This window comes from Nicotiana tomentosiformis, chromosome 7, assembly GCF_000390325.3.
Source record: "Nicotiana tomentosiformis chromosome 7, ASM39032v3, whole genome shotgun sequence".
NCBI lineage: Eukaryota > Viridiplantae > Streptophyta > Magnoliopsida > Solanales > Solanaceae > Nicotiana > Nicotiana tomentosiformis.
The window spans coordinates 102019281-102034240 of record NC_090818.1 but is presented as its reverse complement, the minus strand read 5'-3'; the positions used below and the strand labels follow the sequence as shown (position 1 = coordinate 102034240).

General features: G+C 38.6%; 1 protein-coding gene across 2 annotated transcripts; it reads left to right on the top strand.

Annotated features, from left to right (window-relative positions):
* The first annotated feature begins 1323 nt into the window (after positions 1–1323).
* LOC104086096 (flocculation protein FLO11-like) lies at positions 1324–9599 on the top strand. Of its 2 annotated transcripts, none has more exons than XM_009590262.4 (6): positions 1324–1467; positions 2104–2260; positions 2512–2614; positions 7207–7384; positions 7899–8840; positions 8989–9599. In XM_009590262.4, the coding sequence occupies exons 1-6, from the start codon at positions 1462–1464 to the stop codon at positions 9253–9255; spliced, it is 1653 nt and encodes a 550-aa protein (XP_009588557.1). In that variant the 5' UTR covers positions 1324–1461; the 3' UTR covers positions 9256–9599. The 2 variants fall into 2 exon arrangements, with proteins under 2 accessions (XP_009588557.1, XP_033509268.1); XM_033653377.2 differs by having other exon boundaries at positions 1443–1542.
* Positions 9600–14960: the final 5361 nt, after the last annotated feature.

Sequence of the window (14960 nt, the reverse complement as noted above, 5' to 3'; positions counted from 1 at the left end):
GGACCAAAGGTTGCAAACAAAATTGTATATCAAAAAAGTAATGTATTCCATTGAATCACTAAAATTCGTTTTAAATCAGCGTTTGAATGCATATATAACGAAAAAATTTGGTTTAAGAAAAAGTAAAACATCACTTTCAAGCGGCATTTATTGCATTGTGAATGAACTAACACAAAGATTTCGTGTTCCCTTTTCAAAAAGGGTAAAGATTACGTACATTCGTTGTTTTTACTAAATTGAATAATTTAATTTTTGAAAATTAAAGTGAAACTATATGATTAAGTGATAAATATGTGTATGAAAGATATATATTTTGCATTCATTAGTTTTACGTAAATATAAAGTTGTAATCATGTACATTAATTTTACCTTTTGAAAAACTACTTCCAGAACTAATTTAAAATTTTAGTCAAGTAAAAAAACTAATAATTTTACATATTTGCTCATACTTAAAAGAGTTACCATATACTATTTTTATTCCATTCCTAGATCTCTTTACTTTATTTTCAAGTAACAAAATTAAGTAGTAATCTTTTGATCTAATTAAAGATTGGTAAGTAATTTCCAAATAGAATTAAAAAAAAATTGACATACCAACTAAGAAAGTTGGTTACGAACATAATAGGTGGCAACTTATAATGATATATGAATGCTCGCATTGACTTAAAATAATTAATAATAAACAAATGCAAAGATATAATTGGACGGATATAATCCTTTAACTCTTAATTTTCTTTTGCGAGTTCGAATCTCTTTAATGGCCGTAGCTGATGAATCTGAATTAATAGAGCTAATATATTTCAAATACCAAACAATTTTCTTAAAGGGTCCAAAATTGCTAGAAGGGTTTACTATTTTTGTTGAATCATTTCAATTATGCTATGTTATTCGTTTACTTCAAAATATTGTCACACTCAGTGTCAGATTCTAAAAAAAATAATACATAATTTTGGAAGATTCAACAAGAATAAAATGGATTTTCCAAAAATCTGAGCAACATAGCGATTATGAAAAATAAAATTCAAAATACATAATATAAATTTAATTTTTGAATAAAAGTGGAGCAGAAAATAAAGAAAGGGCAAGTTAGTAGTTATACCAACTCGGTTGGACAAATTAGGATGAAATAGAAAGTTATTGTATTGATTTCAAACTCTACTTCTCTCTTGAGTTTGCTGTTTTTTGTGCACATCACATAATAAAACAGACTGTGACTTACTTATCAAAGCAGAATCCAACAAACAAATTTGATTTCATTCATGTTCTAAGTTTTCTTTAACTTTAAACCCCCCACACTTCTAGCTCACCATCTCACTTCTCTCTGACATTTTTCTGAACTTATACTAGCTGCCATTTGACCCCCTTTATTTCTTTTTTTTTTTCTTTTTTATTCTCCCTTTTGTTTCTTCCCTCTGAGCTTTTGAATCCATTAATACAACCTTCAACTCTATTCTTGTTACAATGGCAGTAAGTATTTAATTATTTCAAGATTTTATTTTTCCTGGTGCAATGTCTATATGGTTATTGAATCTTGAAATATATGTATGTATCTCAAAAGGGTCAGTTAAATTTAGTTGTATCCTTTAACTTTCTCTTTTATTTTTCTTGAGGGGGTGGTGAGTTAATCAGAAATGAGCTGAAGGTTTTTTGATAGTAAAGATGTAAGCTTTTATGGTATTTTATGTAATTAAGATGGTTGGTTTATGTCATTGGGTCCATTTTGCAAGTCAGATCCAATGATCTAACTGAATATTTTTGTTTTTCACTATGTTGAAGAAATGTGTTTTTTGGGTGAAAATAGGTTGTTTTTTAGGCATTTAAATTTCTGGGTGTTGCTCTTTTTTCTGAATCTATGTGCATATTTTTCATTTAAAAATAGATCCTTTAGCAAGCTCTTTAATCGTTTTCAATGTAAAGATTTGATTTTTGTTTGTTTTCTTTGTTAAAGATTGGATTTTTGGACTTTTAAATGAGTTATTTTGATTTGTTTTCTTTGCTAAAGAATGGATTTCTGGACTTTTAATGAGTTACTATTTTGATTTGTTTTCTTACTTAAAGATAAGATCATTGGAAATTTAAATGAGTTTTTATATGCAAATGCAGACATCAGTGCAATGTAGGCTACAAGAAAGGACTTTAGGAATGGTGATGAGGGAAGTAGATGAAGACCTTGCAATGTTTCTTGAGATGCGCCGTAGCGAAAAGGAGATGAATGATCAAATTCCTACACACAACTCTGAGGAATTGGATCAGCAATTAGGTATCTAGATGCTTTTTTGCAGCATTGTCAATTTCTGCTTTCAAAAATTTTCCAGAAATAGAATAAAATAAATGTACTCTGCCATTTGGTGGTTCTTCCCATCCCCACTTAACCACATTCATATTAAATGCATGTTCTTTAATTTTAAATCTTGAGTACAACCAACTTTGAAAATTTGGAGTATGGTCTTGGAAGTTTTCTTTGTTTTCACTTCTTATATGTATAAAATTTGACATTTTTATTAATTGCAGGCTCAGAGGTTGACTTCTCTTTGTTATCAAATGGGGCATCAACAGAGCCTGCTAATCAAGATTATCTTCTAAACTCTGAGAATGACAAGAATGACTATGACTGGTATTATTTCTATAACGTTTCTGTGTGCCGGCCAAGTGACGACTCATTCTGTTTCTGGCATATCTTTCTTCTACTTTGATGTGACAACAACAACAACCTAGTATAATCTCACAAGTGGGGTCTGGGGAGGGTAGAGTGTACGCACACCTTACCCCTACCCCAGAGGGGTAGAGAGATTGTTTCCGAAAGATCCTCGGCTCGGGAAGAAGAAAAATAAACAATAGACAATAGGTCACTGATAGCAAGAGAAGATAAAAAATATTAACAACATCGTAAGAAATAGAAAAATAGATGTAAAAGCAATAACTATAAACAACAATACTATCATAGAAAATAGTGAGGAAACTACACAAACCACTAACAACCCACAACGAAACAACAACAGGCCAGCCCCGCCCCCGGAACAACCCTAACCTACAACCCTAATGCTCGACCTCCATCCCTTCCTATCCAGAGCCATGTCCTCGGATGAAGTCGTGCCATGTCTTGCCTGATCACCTCATCCCAATACTTCTTAGGTCGTCCTCTACCTCTCCTCGTACCTGCCAATGCTAACGTCTCACACCTCCTAACCGGGGCATCTATGCTTCTCCCCCGCACGTGCCCGAACCATCTAAGCCTCGCTTCCCGCATCTTATCGTCCATGGGATCCACACCCACCTTCTCCCGAATATCTACATTCCTAATCTTATCCAGCCTAGTGTGCCCGCACATCCATCTCAACATCCTCATTTCTGCCACTTTCATCTTCAGGGTATGAGAATTCTTGGTTGCCCAACACTCAGCCCAATACAACATTGTCGGTCTAACCACCGCTCTATAGAACTTGCCTTTGAGTTTCGGTGGCACTTTCTTGTCACACAGGACTCCAGATGCTAACCTCCATTTCATCCACCCCACTCCTATACGGTGCGTGACATCCTCGTCTATCTCCCCATCCCCCTGAATAATTGATCCAAGGTACTTGAAATTCCCTCTCTTAGGGATGACTCGAGAGTCAAGCCTCACATCCATGTCCACTTCTCCCGACTCATCGCTGAACTTACATTCCAGATATTCTGTCTTAGTCCTACTCAACTTGAAACCTTTAACCTCAAGGGTCTGTCTCCAAATCTCCAGCCTCTCATTAACGTCGCTTCGCGTCTCATCAATCAGTACTATATCATTAGCGAACAACATACACCCTGGCACATCCCCTTGAATATGGTATGTTAGCGCATCCATTACCAGGACAAATAAGAACGGGCTGAGTGCAGACCCTTGGTGCAACCCCTTAACAACCGGAAAGTGCTCCGAGTCACCTCCCACAGTCCTAACCCGAGTCTTAGCTCCCTCATACATGTCCTTTAATACCCTAATATAAGCTACCGGCACACCTTTCCCCTCCAGGCATCTTCAAAGAACCTCCCTAGGAACCTTGTCATACGCTTTCTCTAGGTCAATAAACACCATGTGCAAATTCTTTTTCCTATCCTTGTACTGTTCCATCAACCTCCTGATAAGGTGGACAGCTTCCGTAGTGGACCGACCCGGCATGAATCCGAATTGGTTGTCGGATATAGACACTGCCCTCCTCACCCTTCCTTCCACCACCCTCTCCTAAACTTTCATGGTATGACTTAGTAACTTGATGCCCCTACAGTTATTACAATTCTGGATGTCACCTTTGTTCTTGAACAACGGTATCATTGTACTCCACCTTCATTCATCTGGCATCCTCTTCGTCCTGAAGATAACATTAAATAGCGCAGTCAACCATTCCAAGCCTGCTCTACCCATACACCTCCACAATTCCACTGGAATTTCGTCCGGTCCGGTCGCTCGGCCCCTACTCATCTTGCGCATAGCTCCCACGACCTCCTTAACCTTAATACGCCTACAATACCTGAAGTCTTGGTGACTCACGGAGTGACCTAATTCCCCTAGCACAATGTATCTGTCCCCTTCTTTATTCATAAGCCGATAGAAGTAATCCTGCCATCTCCGCTTAATCTGGGCATCTTTCGTCAATACTCTGCCTTCCTCGTCCTTGATGCACCTCACTTGATCCAGGTCACGAGCCTTCCTCCCTCTAGCCTTGGCCAGCCGAAATAGCTTCTTCTCCCCTCCTTTGTCCCCCAACTCATCGTACATACGACCAAACGCTGCATCCTTAGCCTCCGTGACCGCTAACTTCGCCTACTTCCTGGCTTCCTTATATCTTCCTCTATTCACTCTCCTCTCTTCCTCGTTTGTGCTCTTCACTAACCTAAGATACACTGCTTTCTTTGCTTCCACTTTACCTTGGACCACATTATTCCACCACCAGTCGCCTTGGTGCCCGCCATAGTAACCCTTCGAGACCCCTAGTACCTCTCTCGCCGCCTTTCTTATACAGTCTGCAGTAGCTGTCCACATCTCGCTAGTGTCCCCGCTACTCCTCCAGGCGCCCATAGCCATCAACCTCCCCTCCAACTCCTGAGTTTTATCCCTCGTCAAGGCTCCCCACCTGATCCTCGGTTGACCCTGGACAAACCTCTTCTTCCTCCTTAATAATATACCGACGTCCATCACCAAGAGCCTATGTTGTGTCGCGAGAGTCTCACTCGGGATAACCTTGCAATCCACACACAGCCGCCTATCACATCTCCTGAGGAGGAGGTAATCAATCTGAGTCTTAGCCACCGTAATCCGGAAAATAACCAAATGCTCCTCCCTCTTCGGAAAACTAGAGTTCGCGATCACCAACTCAAAAGCTCTAGCAAAATCCAACAGTGAGGTACCTCCTCCGTTCCTATCCCCAAAGCCGAAGCCACCATGCACCTCGCCATATCCATCAACAGACGACCCTATATGCCCATTGAAATCCCCTCCTATGAATAACTTATCCGCAAGCGGCACGACACGCACCATCTCGTCCAGCCTCTCCCAGAAGCTTCTTTTAACCTCCTCATCTAAGCCCGCTTGCGGCGCATATGCGCTAATAACATTCAGAGTGATCCCACCAACTACTAACTTAATCGACATTAATTTATCGTTCACCCTCCTGACCTCTACCACTGACTCTCTAAGTTCCCTATCCATCAAAATACCCACTCCGTTCTTACCTTTCCTGCCTCCCGAGTACCTAGTTTATACCCGTCCGCATTCCTCGCCCTCGACCCTACCCATCCAGTCTCCTGAACACAAGCTATATTGATCTTCCTCTTCTGGAGAATCTTCGCCAACTCTATAGACTTACCCGTCAATGTTCCTATGTTCCACGATCCAATTCTCAACCTATAGGCTCCCTTGATCCCCTTACCCCTTTTGGCCTCGTCACTTCCCCTATCTCCTGCCTTCTCCCCCGCCCACCCCGAGGACATGCCCTTACTCCACCATTACAGACGCCAGCCACTGGACGAACGGTAGCCTAGGGAAAACGCTAACACAATCAGCAACGGTCCAACTCTAAGCAAAAAGTAGTATCTAGTGGCACTCTACTGGAATGACTAAACTAGACGTACCAATACGGCAACAGTATAACTACACAAGAGTATAACTAACACAAGAGGAGGGGAAATAAAGAGCGGGAGGTAACTAATTGTTATTTATTTTTTTGAGCAAAATGAAGTAACTGAATAGCTTATGCAGCATCTAACAATTTATTGGACAGACAGTATGTAAGTGGCATTTTATTTGGGAGTTCAAAATGTCTAGTGTGTCACGAGTTGATAGCGTTTCTAGCGTTCCTAAGGCAAACAGTGTTTAACAGCAATGTTTCGTGGTAGTTGTATAAAAATTGTCTTTAATTGCATCCATATTCAGTCGTTGTGCTCTAAGCCAGTTGTTAATCGAAAAGAATAATGTAATCTAAGAAGGGAAATGCTATATGATGTAATTTTGACTTGAGCATCGTCATTGTTTGTAGCCTTCAGTTTTAGATTTTTGTGGAACTTTGATAGTCAAATACTTTAAAAGGAAATAATTGGTAGTGAATATTCTGATAAGAAAAATAATTGGTAGTGAATATTTATTTGAAGTTTCTAGTTATTCTGCTCACTGTATATTATTGGTTTGAGATGAGTTTATATGGTCAGTGAGGATACATATAGCGAACTTCAACTTGCTTGGAATTGAGGCGTAGTTGTTGTTGTTGTAGGAGTTCTTCATCCTCAATTCTTCTTCACATGAGAACTAGATGACTATGTATTTGGGCGATGCAGTTCCTTGTCCTGTCTGATGAGTGTTTAGAATTTGGTCTCAATACATCTTCTAAACAAAGATTCTGCTCATTTATTTTGTGCGCTGTAGGACCATTATCTGTTGGTAAATTTTAGCCAAAGCACTTGAGACCTTAGATAGCAAAAAGAAATCATGTGCGATTCTATTGATTCTGCTTCCATGTCTTCAACAAAAAGAAGGTTAGTCTCCAAAGTTTAACAGTCTGGTTAAATGGTCAATATGATTTTAGAGGTCAGACTTCTGTACAAGAATTTGGTTTAAGGCTGTTAGTCGTAGTATAATATAACCATGGCTGTATATTTTGTTTCACGAAACAGTGCTCCATGACGGTTGCTCCATGACGGTTCTGCCATAGTACATTATTATATTATCTACTAATTGGTTTTCAGGCTCCTTTCACTGCCTCATACCCCTTCAAATCTATCGCTAGAGGTGGAAGAACAGAATATTGCAGTACTCCAGAATGCGATAGATTCTAATTCAACTGCTCAAGACTGTAAAATTGAGACAGATTCAAGTACAACTGCTCCAGAATCTAAAATAAGATTCGAGCAGGATTTAGCTCAGGTACAATATACTCATTATAGTGTATGGATACAAGCTAATTAATACCCTGAAGGATTTTACTTTTGATTCTGCACTGCTAGTGTTGTTTCTTTTGATCTCCATCTTTTTACCCGTGATAGGTATTGGTATATACCCGTTTGGTTCTTTCATTAGCAGTTGACAAAGTCGACGTAATCCTATCTAATTTTTTAGTAGATAATTTGGATGGCTGACATTAAAAATCCCTATATTTGTTTTTAAAAACATTCTGGGACAACGAAAGAAGAAGACTTTTTTTTCCTTCTCTTAACTCTTACATTTGAACTACATGGTAGAAAACTGAGTGAATCATCAATGCAATATTAGATTCACATGGTTACTGAATGCTTGTACGATAATATACTCATTTTAGTGCCAGTGAATGCTTTCACGGTATTATACTCATTTTAGTACCACAGAATGCTGATACAATGTTTTCAGTTGAAGAAATTTTCTGCCTTCTCTATTTAGCATGCTGTTACGGTTATATTTGCAGCCTGAGAATTCCCTCGAAGGACCCTCTTCGCAGAGTAATTCAACTGGATTGCCGGCCGTGTCCAGAAGCAAAAACTCTTGTCCTGGAAATGGAAGGCCTTCATCATCAGGGGGTAAAAAGGCAACGTCCACAAGGTCAGCTACGCCTACTGGACGTCCTCGTATTTCTGCATCCAAGCCCTCAAGAGCTTCCACTCCTACTTCAAGAGCAACATTGCCTTCTGTTAAGCCTGTTGCTTCCACAGCAAGATCCTCGACTCCAACAAGAGCTGCTCCACGCTCTTCTACCCCAACCAGTAGACCCTCCAAACCAGCTGCCTCCAAGTCAGCATCAAGGTCAGCAACGCCAACTCGTCGACCATCAACTCCATCATCCATTCCTATTGTATCGGTTTCTGGGGCTCGATCTTCTTTGCTGACAAAAGCGGGAACCACAATCTCCAAAAAAACTGCACCATTACGAGGTACCTCTCCAACTGTGAAGTCTAGGCCATTGAAACCCTTGGAGACGCCAAGTCTGTCGCGTGATTCTTCTATCAATTCTAAGACATTGGTGCCTAAAAGGCCTGCATCTGCATCTAGGGGAAGACCGACTGCACCTGCTGCTCGACCCTCTACCACTAATTCAAGTTCTGATGGAAAACCCAGGCGGAAATCATGTTCTCCTTCTAGAGGACGAGCAACAAATGCTACTATTTTGAGCAATGCAACCACTCTACTGTCCAAGAGTAGGGGACATGGTTATGAGAAAGATGATGTGAACCCTGTGTTGATCGGCACACAGATGGTTGAAAGGGTAGTAAACATGAGGAAGTTAGCTCCCCCCAAGCAAGATGATAATCCATATCAGGAAAACCCCTCCAAGAAATCTTTGTCCCGGGAAAATTCAGGCTTCGGAAGATCATTTTCCAAAAAATCTTTGGATATGGCTCTACGGCACATGGTACTTCCTTCTAAATGCTCGTTTAATTTCAATAAATATTCAAATTTAAAAAGTTAACTACTAATGCACTTGGTAAGCAAACCTACATCACAAGCATTGTGACACATTCTATTTCATACATTTACGTTTATGGATCTCTTTTGAACAGGATATAAGACGAAGTGTTAATGGAACCTTACGCCCAGTTCTGACAAGGGTCTCATCTTCTTCAGCAAATGGTATCCGGTCTAGCTCCACAAAGAACAAGACAGGTAGCGTTTCTGACTCGCCACTTGCCACGAGCAGCACTACTAGTTCCGAGCCTAGTATCAACAATAGCTCTAATAATGTAAATTGGAGTGAACCGGAGGATGATAACTTTGGTTGTGAGAGGGAACTATCCTCCCCTACGAGCCAGCAGCATCTGGAGCAGTAACGTGTAGGACTCCATCTGATATTTATATATTGTTGTGTGCTTGAATTATTTCATCATGTTGTCTTTGAAACTCCTACCTTGAAATATTGCATCTGGATTTATTTTTCAGGGATCCTTTGCAATAGTACGTAGTAGCATTTCTTGTGCTATGTACTTGTTCTTTTCTTGACTAGCAAAGAAGAAACTTTTCTTGTAATTATCATGGAAAAACTGAAGTTAGATTGGTTATGTTACTCTTCAATTGTATGAATTTAGTGGGACTTGACTTTGATAAACATCTTAGTACATGTATGGAATGGTTTCTGATAAATCTTTATGAACGCGAACGTGATAACTTCATCATGCATTTGAAATAAGCTATGTTTTTATTTTATATATTTTACATAAAGCTTTCCCAGCATGAGTATGGGCTGTGTGATATATTACTGCATCACAAAATCTATGCCTTACTTCAGAGTACAGCAAGATAGATTAACGTTATTGCAACCATGGGATCCTATGGACAAAAAATATGCAGATTACGATTTACGGGTGTGTTTGGTACAAAGGAAAATGTTTTCATGGAAAATTAGTGGTTTTATCCCTTATTTTCCTTTGTTTGGTTGGTGAGTGAAAAACTTTTTCCGAAAAATATTTTTTAGTGTTTGATTAGAGAGTATAAAATATTTTTTTATGCTACTCTCCCCACCCCTTCCCCCAAGTCCCCATGTTTCCTCCCCCCCCCCCCCCCAAATATCCAACATTTTCAAGACTATTTTTTTCAACAATTTAATTATTCTTTTAAAAATTTACACAAATCCAAAGGAACTAATGTGTTGCTTTACTTTTTTATGCAAAACAATGTTGAAATTTATGCTCCATAACTATAAAAAAAAAATACTCTTTTTGGTTGAAAAAGAAAATACTCTTTGTACAACATGAAAATAAAGTAATCATTTTACTGAAATAAAAAAAATACTTTTTCTGCATCAAGAAAAGAAAATACTCATTTTGTTGAAAAAAAAATATTTTTCTTTCATGAAAAGAGAATACTTTTTTTTTTGAAACGAAAGAAAATACTTTTTCTAAATCATGAAAAGAAAATACTCATTTTGTTGAAATGAAAGAAAATACTTTTTCTACATCATAAAAAAAAGTACTTTTTTTGTTAAAATAAAAAAAAATATTTTTTATATCATGAAAAGAAAATACTCATTTGTTGAAATGAAAAAAAAATCTATCTATAACATGAAAAGAAAGTATTATTAATAATATTTTTATTTAGGGTGAGGGTGGGGCGGGGGGTTGGGGTGGATAGGTGGGTGTGTGGGGTGGGTTGTGAGGATGGAGAATATGGTGGGGAAGGTTGAAAAAGAGTTTTGGGAAATGTTTTCCCTTCTCTTAGTAGGAAAATATTTTCCAAAACATTTAAACCAACCAAACATGAGAAAATTAGAAAATATTTTCCGAAAAATATTTTCCTTCATACCAAACACACCCTACATCTCCCTTCTCTTTCTATACAATTTAACTAACAAAAAATTAGCTTTGTCATACCTAGTCCAAATACTAGGCATCTACCATTTTATTTTTTTTTGAGCACCTGCCACTTATCTAGCAGAAAAGGGCCTTTGCGACATTGGCAATTGATGATAGGATAGGTAGACAATATCATTGTTCGGAATCAAAATGTGGTTCTTTTGGATTTAAACGACCGAAATATGTGAAAAAAAGAGATGGTAACCAAAATATGTATCACGCCCTTTTAAAGGGCGCTATACCTTAACGGTCGTTTGCCCGTTAAGGTATAGCGCCCTTTAAAAGAGCGTTATACGTGAATTTGAAAAAACGGGAGGTATAGCGCCTTTTATTACCGCGCTATACATATTTTATGGGTCCACAGATAATTCTTCTAGGCTTAACTGACATAACAATAATTCAACTGGGTATAACGCCCTTATTTAAGGCGTTATACCTAAACAAATTGTACCCCGGACTGGTTTTTGCCCTATTTAAGGATGTTAAGAATTTTTTAAAAATCCATTCATAAATATTCTCAAGTCTTCTAAAATATTTCTTCGTTAAGTTGTTTTGTATTTTGTCATAATGTCTGAAGAGCGAAAAGTAAGGGTTTCATTATATTGGGGAGGTGAGGTTGTAGTGGCGAATAACTCATTAACCTATAGTTTATCTCCACAGTGTCATGTTAAGTTGCCACTTATAATGGAGTACGATAAATTGGTATTATTGTTATGTAAAAAAATGAGTGTGAGCAAACGTTCGGTGAACCTTAAAGTAAACGGAAGATATCTGTATTATGTCACTCCGCAAGAGGTTGCTTGTTATGCTGAGTTTAACATCGAGGACGATGAAACTCTGAGAGATTTTTTGAGGACTCCGGATGAATATCGGAAATTTCTTGTGATAAAAATGTTAGAAATGTATGTCAAGGTTGAAGACGTTCGCAATAATGAGGTTGCACAAAGCAGGGATATCCCTCAGTCATCGGGCGATTATTTTGGAGCAGTTTTAGCCGAACAGGTTCCGGCTGAAAGAGTTTGGCCTGATCTAAACTTATCTCCATGGGCGAATGAGGAGCGAGGAAATAATTTATCTCCTAGTTTACATAATCCACAAGACGAGTGGTAAACTTCAATTTTTCTTTGTGTTACGATGTTTATTTTTGCTGTATTGAATTTGTATTAACACTCATATATTTCACAGGGGGTATCGGCCAGATATGAATTTTACAAGTTATGAACCAACGCCTAGTTGGAATATGCCTAGTTCTGGTGTGTTGGATCATGGTGGTCCATCCGGGAGTCATCACCAACAGGATAATATCTATCATGGGATGTCAACACATTACGATTTGTAAGTGAAGTGATATAGCTATATGTAAAGTATTTATCAATTTGAGTAACTCATTATTTTGTTGGTTGTGCAGTGAAAACGAGCATCCTGAAGGTTCTGTCCTTACTCAATTGCCCGAAGATAATATATTTAATCAAGATCTGGCAGATGCACAGAGTCAGGAAGAGAATAGTGATTATGACAACAATGCCGATGAGTCTGGAGATGACACACCCTTCCCTGATGAGGGTGATGATGAGAAGGAAGAGAATGCTGGACCTGGTTTGACGAGGGAGCATGATCCACCCCCATTAGACCAAGAGTGTACGAGTCCAACGTGCCATTTCATTCAAGGGAGATTCCCTATCTTGATCATTTGCCAAGTATGCCGGATGTGGATTCCCTCACAAGGGATATTGGCGAAATTCACACAATAACGTGGGATGAATCTAGAGCAACAGTGCTGTCAAAGGGTATTCTTTTTCCCGATAAAGCGCGCCTAATCAGGGCTGTGCTAATGTACAGCGTAAAAGAGTATCGTGAGATCACGGTACGCGAGTCATCCCCTGATGTATACAAGGTAGTCTGTCGTAGATGGTTTACAAATTGTAATTGGATGTTGCGTGCGAGGAAGAAGAAAATAAATATGTGGGTTGTGGGTAAATACATTGGCACCCACAATTGTGAAATAGACACATTCAGTGGGAATCATTTTAACTTGAATGCTGACTTGATTTTTCTTGTCTTGATTCCACACATTAAAGCATCCATAAGGTACAAGATCAAAGAGTATATAACATCCGTCCACCAGGAATATAGGTGCACCATTACCAAAAGAAAGGTATTTCTCGGGCGCAAACGTGCGTTTGAAATTGTTTATGGTAACTGGGATAAGTTATTTGCATCTCTACCCAGGTACATGGCTGCATTGCAACACTTTAACCCCGGAACTGTTGTTGAATGGAAGCTTGAGCGGAGTCCGGAAATACCAGAATATATATTCAAATATGTGTTCTGGCCATTTAAACCAGCAATTGATGGTTTTTTGCATTGTCGGCCGGTAATATCCATAGACGTCACTCATGTATATGGAAAGTATGATATTAAGTTGTTGATCGTCATTGCAGTAGATGCTAATGGAAGTATATTTCCCTTAGCTTTTGCTATTTGTGCCAATGAAAGCTAAGAGACGTGGACTATATTTTTGAACCACTTGAAAGAGCACGTTATCAAACAACGTTCAGGTATTTGTCTAATATCTGATTGGCATGGTGGTATTTTAAGTTCTGTACAGAATTTACGTGCATGGTAGGAACCGTATGCCTACCACCGTTACTGTATGAGGCACCTGAAGGCCAATTTCCAGAAGGCATATCCCAATAAGGATTTGCATGATTTAATGTGGATGGCTGCAACAGATCACCAAGAGTGTAAATTTAAGAGGCGCATGGAATCTATCAGGCAGGAAGACAAGGGAGCCTATCGTTGGTTGATACGACATAAGCTTGACAGGTAGAATTTGCATGCGGATGGTGGCAGAAGATGGGAAATTCTGACTACAAATATGTTAGAGTATTTCAACGGATTATTGAAGTCTGCACGTGGATTGTATGTCACTGCCATGATGCGAATGTCATTCAAGCAGATAGCGGAGAGATTTGTTGAAAGGGCTAGAGGTGCATCATTATTGAGGGAAATGGGTGTTGAATTTATGCCAATACCAATGAAAAGATTTGATAAATACAGGCGGCGAGCACATTGGCATTCATCTTTACAGTATTGCAATGAGCGAAATATTTTTGAAGTTCGCATCGCTATCCATCAAAATCGGGAAAATAATACCCACACCGTAAATAAAGCCAGAAAGTTATACTCTTGTGAGAAATGGTCCATCTACCACATGCCGTGATCACATGCCATCAAGTGCTTTCAACATACAAGTTTAGGGCTAACCAACTGCGCGTGATAAGAAATATAGTGTTGATGCATACTTAAACACCTATAGTGGACAGTTGCAGCCAGTGGGTGCTGAGCATTATTGGCCGTCGGAACCATTTAAAATGATGTGTAATAAGAACTATGTACGTCAACGACAAGTGCAAAAAAGAACGCCAATACGGAACTAAATAGATGTTGGTGATACCGTTTATGCGCGCAAATGTGGCATATGCTCGCAAACAGGACACGAACGTCATAAATGTCCTTCAGCTGGTTTAGGTGGCAGTGGTAATCCAACTCCTGGTGGAAGTTCATCTAATGTGCCCAACTATCAAGGATACACGTAGTGTTTTGTTTCCGTAATGTGGTTGTAATAAGTGTATGTACTTGTTTATCTTGCAGAATGTATGAAATAAAATTATATTTCTATTGCTGTTAAATCTTATTGATATTTAACATTAATACTTCAGTACAACAATCTAACATAAACCCATTTAAAAAAAAAAACAATTGTCTTGTCGACGTAAAAAGTTGCTCGCCTGCAAAAGCTATCTTCTGAAAAAGCTGTATTGTACCCGAAAGAATCTTTAATACGTGAAGCATAGTGCAGTGAAATACTACGTTATGTGGGTTGTCTTGTCGACGTAAAAAGCTGCTCGCCTGCAAAAGCTAACTTCTGGAAAAGTTGTATTGTACTCGAAAGAATCTTTAATACGCGAAGCATAGTGCGGTGAAATACTACGTTATGTGGGTTGTCTTGCCTATAAATAACTAGCGCATTTTAGTTATTATCTGCGCTTAACCAAAACAAATAACAAATCCATAAATTTTTTATTTTTCTTGCATTAACAAATGTCTGGTCGCAATGACCAACCAAGATGTTATTGTGGCAAACATACGATTTTAAAGGCATGTTGGTTCGATGGTAATGTTGG

Excerpts from the sequence above, each read along its gene's own strand:
- LOC104086096 (XM_033653377.2), top strand. The coding sequence starts at position 1,510 with ATGTCTATATGGTTATTGAATCTTGAAATATAT. Across the intron at positions 1,543-2,103 it reads TATTGAATCTTGAAATATAT|ACATCAGTGCAATGTAGGCT; the intron begins GTATGTATCTCA and ends ATGCAAATGCAG. Across the intron at positions 2,261-2,511 it reads GGAATTGGATCAGCAATTAG|GCTCAGAGGTTGACTTCTCT; the intron begins GTATCTAGATGC and ends TATTAATTGCAG.